Below are 7,124 nucleotides of genomic sequence, written 5' to 3'. Positions count from 1 at the left end.
TTTGAAATTAGAGAATATTCCTTCGTCAATTAGAGTAGCGTTCGACTTCAGAGAGTCAAGCTTGCAGTCTACATATAGTAAAAGCTCAATATAATCAGTGCTCAGCCGAACCCGACCGACCTTCACCGTAGACGTACTGTGCGACGTTCACCAGCGTACTACGGGCGATTGTGAACATTGCCTATGGAAAATCAGATTGGCTCAGTCGAGTAGCGCTAGATTCTCTATTCGACTACGCCAAATTTCTAACATAACATGTGACCAGGCCAAGTAAGTGGCCACCACTGTTTATTTCTGTTCCAAAAGTCCCCCACTAGTTCGTCTTCAGGAGCTAATTCCTCGCTTCTTCTTCTTTGGCTAGGTTACAAACTTTATTATGGAGAACCTTCGTGAAGCTTTCAAAACGCGACTTGAACTACGTTGGACCAATTGAAGTCGACTGCTGGCAGTGAGAGCCGTTTCAGGAGAAGAAAACAATATTGATGCTGCCGCGCACGCCCATTCATCGGCGCGCATCTCGACCAGCGTAAGAAAACTTTTCTACGCATGCTCTAGTTGAGGCGCAAGTGTGGATCGGAGCCCAAAATAACGACCGCAGTATGTTGTTTTTTTATTAGATGCCTGGGTGTCGATCTCAGCAATGAACTGCTTTTCACTGTCACTTTAGAAACTTTCCTACTAACGTCATGACAAAGCATTTCCGCAATGTACTAGCTACCCCAGGAATACCTAGATCATGTGTGCTGCTGGTGAACGGATGGGGCAAACAGCAAGCACAAGGTTTCTACGTATAGATCTTAATACATCCATTTAGCTCGGCAACTATGGACTAGCGGTGCTCGTGACATGCCCTTAATATGTGACAGGAAATGGATTGGGTTGAAAGTGAGCGCGCGGTTGTCACCAATTATGCCTTATAAGTAGTAGGGCACGTGATATACACGCATTTGAGAAAATGCGTGGAGACAAACCGTAGAACCGCGGAAAAATAAAACAGCAAGAACACACAAACGCACATAGAGCAGTTGGTTGTCATGTCCGGATTAGCTCATTCTTGTATACTGCAAGATAAACTACACATATTCTGGTGCCTTGTTTTCTGGTGAAAGAGTAATAACTAGGCATTGTTATTGATGTAATTATACTCCTTTGAGTTTATGATATTTACGTATCAAAGCAGGTAAGCGGTCTGAGCTACGCGACGTACGAGAGAGGGGAGGGAGAGAGAGAGAGAGGCAGAGAGAACCCAGATAACATTCAGACAACCTGGTATTTTTAATTTGCGCCAATATCGCGTTGACTTGAACATGCTGATCAATATCGAGTGGTTTTCCACGCAGGTTCTGATGAAACCAACGTCGATTTTGCTTCTGAAAAGATAGAAAGGGCACAGCGCCCTTTGTTTGCAGAAAAAAATGGGAATCTGCGGAGTGCAACAAGTCGATCGCTGCTGGCATATGGCTGCTATTGCCTTCGCTGCCCAGCTGCTGATGTCGTTCTCCGACCGGTGCTCGGGGTTCTTGTATGTGGGCTACATGGACGTCTACCAGGTCGACCGACAGCAGGCTGGCTGGCCACAAAGCGTCGCTTTCATTGTCAACTTCTCGGCAGGTTTGGAACCTACCTTTTCATTCTGTTTTATACGTTATTTGTCAACAATACAACCCTCAATACAACTTTCAAATTTCTGAGCATTTATGCATAAGAGCAGCATTCTTCTATTGGAGAGAGACAGAAAGCAAGGAGAGGACAGGCAGGGAGGTCAACGAGATGGGCGTCCGGTAAGTTACCCCACATAGCGGGTAAGCAAAAGGGGCAATATAGAAAGGAAAAGAGATAGACATTGTACACTGCGGGCAGGTTTATACTCCTGCTGGGACCCTACAAGTTATGTGAGAAGCAACTGAGCAGCTCCGCACCGGCACTCACATGTTTTCTTTACGCTCGCAAAAAGGATCGTGGTTATATTTTATAAAAATTGCTGCCTAAGTAATTAAAATCTTAACGCGTTTTATGAAGTCACCTTATGCGAAGTTTTCTATTAAATGCTGCTATTGTGTTTAAAAACCACAATGCATCCACTTCAGCCCACTTTGGCTGGCAGGAACGTTTTCCTCATTTTAACTCCCTGCGTTTTTTTTCAATAAATTCTCTCTCTCTCCACTCACTCTCAAATTTTTCAAGGTGGTACATGATTTTGAGTAAGCCACTTCATTATTGTCTTCTCATGGAATGAGAAATGGGTATTTTTTTGGTGAACGCATTTCATAACATTTGTGTTCCACCCACTATTTAAACAAAGCAGCTGTACTTTACATTCTCTGAGATGACACATTGGTCATGGCGTTCTCTAGGTGAGCACAAGTAGAAGGTTCGGCGTTAGACCTGGCGCTGCCATGCCGTGGTGGTGAAAGGCGGCGGCTAGGGATATGCAAGTATTCAATTTTTTTCTAAGGACGAATTGAATTTAACTCGTTGCTTTGAATCGAAGTGTCAAAGTGCTGCCTGCTGCCGCAAAACCTCGCTGAGCTATGACGTCACTGCGTTGCCTAGCAACCACTTCGCGGAGCGGTGTGTGCATCGCCTCCTCTCTGTGCCATGCCTTGACATGGGACGTTAGGGAGAGGGAAGGAAAGCATGCGCGCGGCGCGCGCAATGCTCGGGAAAGGGAAAGAGAGAATGAAAGCTAGATAGCAAGGCAAAGACATTGTAGCAGCACCAACGAAGCAACGCGCAGAACTAACTGCTGCCAACGCCGCCCGCGTTGCCTAGCCGCGCATGAGCCGAATCAGTAGCGATGACGTCACCTCGCGTTCCCTAGTAACCGCCGGCATAGTTGCGCGGTCGCTTCGCTCGACACAGACACGGCTCCGCCGAGCACCCGCCAGCTGCGCACTACTACTCATGCGCCGTGACGTCATTCCGGCGTGTCGTCTGCTGCGCGCCGCCCGTACACTGTGCATAGCTTTCGCCCAGTGTGCATGCGCTTAGCCTCGGAGTTTGCCATAAAAGGGGCTGCACCTAGTCGTGTCAACTTTCGCCAGATATCAAGTGGCTAGCCTTAAACGCGTTCGGCGTCGCCAAGCAACAGCGTTCTTGGCACTGTGTCAATCTTGGTTAGCCTGTCTACGTGCCAGGAACTCTGTCGCTCGTAGGCGCCGCAGCGAAATGTCGCGAAAGGGAAGGTAGCTCCGAAAATTATCGCTCGAGAATACGTTCTCTACATGCGTAGTTAAGTTAAACCAAGTTAAGACGTAGCCGCAATTAAGTTAATACCTAGCAGTAGCAGCCAGTAAGACTTGAGGATCGACAGTTTCGCTGTGTTTCGAATACATTTAGAATATTTCAAAATATCAACTGCGCTCAAGTAAACAGAACATTGGCGCAAAAGTATGGTAAATTTTCTCTCCCGGGGCATAGTATAGAGATAAAACATGAGAAGCTCCGTGGTGGAACAGGCTATGTCATTTGGGTAGTCATAACTTACTATATAATGACAGAAGTTTGCTTACTGTAAGAATACTGTTGTGTGAACATCGTTTTATATTGATTGTGATAACAGCTCTTCCTAATTCGAAAGCTATTCGTAAAGTATTTGATATTCGATTCCTTTGGGGCACTATTCGATGCGTATTCGATTCAGTCTCGAAAATCAATGTACGCACATCCCTAGCGACAACGCTTGTGCAGAAATCATCGGACGGACGATAAAAAATCTCGAGTATTCTAGAAAGAAAGTGAGAGAAAAGAGGAACAAAAGGTTGGGAGGTCAACCAGACACACGTTCGGTTTGCTACTCCCTAGAGGTTAAGGGTTGAATATAAAAAGTTGAGAGGACGTTGGAAGAGCACGTAGCGACTAGGTCACTGAGCTTTGTCTTCAAGAACTGCAGTAATGCAGTTCTAGAAGTGATGCGGCCCCGGTCCAAAGACCTTTGTCACTGAGAATGAGCTTAAGTCGAGGTGATTTAACGAAGTATGCAGACTGAGTAACTGGTCACCACAGTGGCGCAGATGCCGTGTATATGTTCTAATGACCGCTGAGATCCGCAACTGTCGCGTGAAGGTGTTCGCTTAATTGAGAGTACAACCTTGGAGGTAATCGCTTGTGGTGTCGTAGTTGGAACGACGCGTTCAATAAGCCGGCATTATAGTACAATGCACAGAGCGTTTGACAAAAAATGTAAGACTGGAATGCTTCTCGAGGACCAGACATGCTTTATGAGCCAGAATTTGCTGGCGAACACTAATCGTGGTGAATAAAACGCAGCTAGCGCATTTTAACGTATAGGATTTCATGAACACGTGTAAGCGAATGTGCCATTGTGAATAGTGGGATTAATGTTCGGGACATGGGTAGTGTTCATATTCGATTTCTCTGCCGGAGAAAAGGATAACGCTCTTAGATCAGGATTAAAGAACGAATATTGAACTTCTTACAACCAGGTCACTGAATAGAGTGTCAGGAAGACGATGAGTATTTGAAGTCATAGTCGCGTCTGCCGTTTACGGCCACTAAGCGTTCCCCTCGTGGGAGAGGACTTGGTGCGGTGGGTGCGGTCACACGGACCTTAGCACTCAGGTAGTTGCTGAAGACCCCAGGGGCTCGCCCATGCTGTGCTGGTTCTCCTTTCAGTCCGTCCTCATTCGCTGTTCACGAGTGGCTTCTTCTTTTCGAAGAATTTGAGAGACGTTGTCCAAGACCACCGCGCTCCGAACGCGGTTTCCGGAATGGCTCCATAATAGAGCGGTCACACAATATTCCTTGCAACCGCGGCCTCCGCGAAAACGCCCTTTGCTGGTGTAGTATCTCTTCACCTGTGAAGGTTCACCTACAACGCACATGCACACTCACACGCACGAAATGGCGTTGTAGATAACTGGAGCCCTAGCCTAGTTGTAGAGCGCCGGCCCACCTCGGCTGCGGGAGCATGTGGCTACAATTCCCACCGCCGCCGGGCACCCACTGGTTCAAATGGGCGCAAGCGTACTCAGGCCTGGCGTTCGGCTTCCTTAAGGGGTGATACGCTTGGGAAAGGAGCCTGCACCTTAAATTTCCGTCGAAACCCGCGCGAGCAGAAAAAAGTGACGTTTGCGTCGCTCCCATGGCGGCCATTTCTCGAGTGGCACCCCAAAGGCACCTATTGAGGCCCTTCGGGTTGGAGAGAAAAACCCCTTTCCAAGCGTTGAGGTCCCATAATGGCCTAGCACCAGGCAGGGAACATTCTTGTACCTATTTTACCGGTAGCTACCCGGCGGCAGCAATTGCCTCCCCACAGCCGCGGCGGATGCTCTTCAACAAGGCCGCCTGTGGTTGGATGTGAGGCGCCCAGATACAACTCCTGAAATCTCTATTGGGCCCCTTTTCGAGATGCGCACTTCCATGAGAGCCGAGCACCAGGCCAGCCAACATCTCTACACATTAGAAAAAGCCGGTGGGTTCCCGGCGGCACCGGGATTTGCGCTCGGTACCTCCGCCATACGAGGTTGGTGGTCTGCCGCTAGGCCACCGCTGCGGTACCCTACGGACAGCCTACGAATACACGCGAAATTGCCGCGTGACTGGCCACTCGAGGCACTTTGCGTGTATTCCCGGATATCTTTTATGAAGTACGCATTAAGCAACAGAAAGCTGTACCGGGAGTTTCTCATGTTGATCTACATTTTTCTCATTGACACTTCTCACCTTATAATAATTGAGAAGTTGATTGAATAATTAAGTATAATTATCTCATTATGCGGAAGGTAAAAAATAATCTGAGCATTTCCAAGTGACAGCGAACAACATTACCTTGGTTCTGTCCAACTAGATAGCATTTGCATATTTTGAAATTTTTTGCATATTTTATGAAATGTTTATTTGAACCCTGTATAAAGTTTACGCATATTTTGCCACAGGTTTGCTCGTCTCGGGACTTCAAGTGTACCTTTCACTTACGAGCATCGCAGTGCTTGGAGCCTTTTTGACGTGGACAGGACCTATTGCTGCAAGTTTTGCCAAGGACGTAACTACGGTCACAGCATGCATGGGATTCATCCACGGTTAGTGAGAATCTATGCATAATTACCTCTCTGTATTCTTCGAAGTTGTATGGTTTCTCTTGGCCATACAATCGAAATTGAAACGCACCGAAAAGCAGTGAACTGCGAAATTGCGCCCTTGATGACCAAAGCAACTGGGTAATAGCAATAGCCAACCCTCCAGGTTCATTATTTCATAGCAAATTGTGGCCACAGTAATTGTAGTTACTTACCAAGCTTACGAAGTATGTTAGTAGGTGGACACAAGCTGCTCAGTTATTAAAAGAAACTGATGGAGCCTCTGGGAGCGTCATTCTACCGTTTCTATAAACTGTCCTTTATCTTTGACTCAGCCTGTTAAAAAATGTGAACACACGGAACCCGCAAAAATGGGAGACTATTTTTTTCGAGTGCGCCTGTTCTTGGTGTTATAAAAACCAAACAACGCCCTAATACACCTTTGCTGAACAAATACATTAAAGTAAAAACTTTGGCTAGTAAATAAATGTTGCAGCACATGCTGCGTTACTTATATTAGGGAGCTCTTGTGAGGCCGCGGACGCTGTTGCCTGAAATGAACCGCTGGGTATGAAAGTGAGCATTTAAGAGTGAACTTCACTTTTTATTTGCAGGACTCGGATCAGGAATCTTCTTCGTGGCTATTTCGATCTCCCTAATGATGCACTTTGATCGATATCGGGGCATCACCAGCGGCATAAAGAACCTCGGTGGTACGGCAGCCTCCGTCGCGTTTCCTAACGTGATGCTCTTCATCCAAGGCCTTTACGGTTTCAGAGCTTGTCTCCTTCTATACGGAGGACTCGCAATGCACCTCACAGCTCTTGGTATGCTTACAAAGGAACCACCTTGGATTAATCGGAGTTGCCCCACAGCCAGATTCCAAGAAACGTACGGTGACAATGTCAAAGTGCGTGAGGAGAGCGCCCTGGACACTTTGGACGAAGGAATGAGCGACCGTCTTAACGCAGCTAACAACTCAAGGAAATCGCCTGCCAAGCAGAGAATGGACATTGGAAAGCTTTTCGTGAATCCCGTGTTTTATGTGATAGTCTTGTCCGGCGTGATCGGTTATTACACGCAGAA

The 7,124-nt window shown here is 47.1% G+C and overlaps 1 protein-coding gene across 1 annotated transcript in view; it reads left to right on the top strand.

The window, feature by feature from the left end:
• The first annotated feature begins 304 nt into the window (after positions 1-304).
• The window catches only part of LOC119444781 (monocarboxylate transporter 9-like), a 7,899-nt gene continuing 1,079 nt past the window's right edge, over positions 305-7,124 (top strand). The window contains exons 1-4 of the mRNA XM_037709127.2: positions 305-526; positions 1,341-1,611; positions 5,898-6,041; positions 6,653-7,118. Coding sequence (XP_037565055.1) covers positions 1,416-1,611; positions 5,898-6,041; positions 6,653-7,118 — 806 coding nt within the window. The 5' untranslated portion in view covers positions 305-526; positions 1,341-1,415. The remainder of the gene's footprint in view (positions 527-1,340; positions 1,612-5,897; positions 6,042-6,652; positions 7,119-7,124) is intronic.

This window comes from Dermacentor silvarum, chromosome 3 (genome assembly GCF_013339745.2).
Source record: "Dermacentor silvarum isolate Dsil-2018 chromosome 3, BIME_Dsil_1.4, whole genome shotgun sequence".
NCBI classification, from domain to species: Eukaryota; Metazoa; Arthropoda; class Arachnida; order Ixodida; family Ixodidae; genus Dermacentor; species Dermacentor silvarum.
The sequence above is the reverse complement of the archived record's forward strand: the minus strand, read 5'-3'. Positions and strand labels throughout refer to the sequence as shown.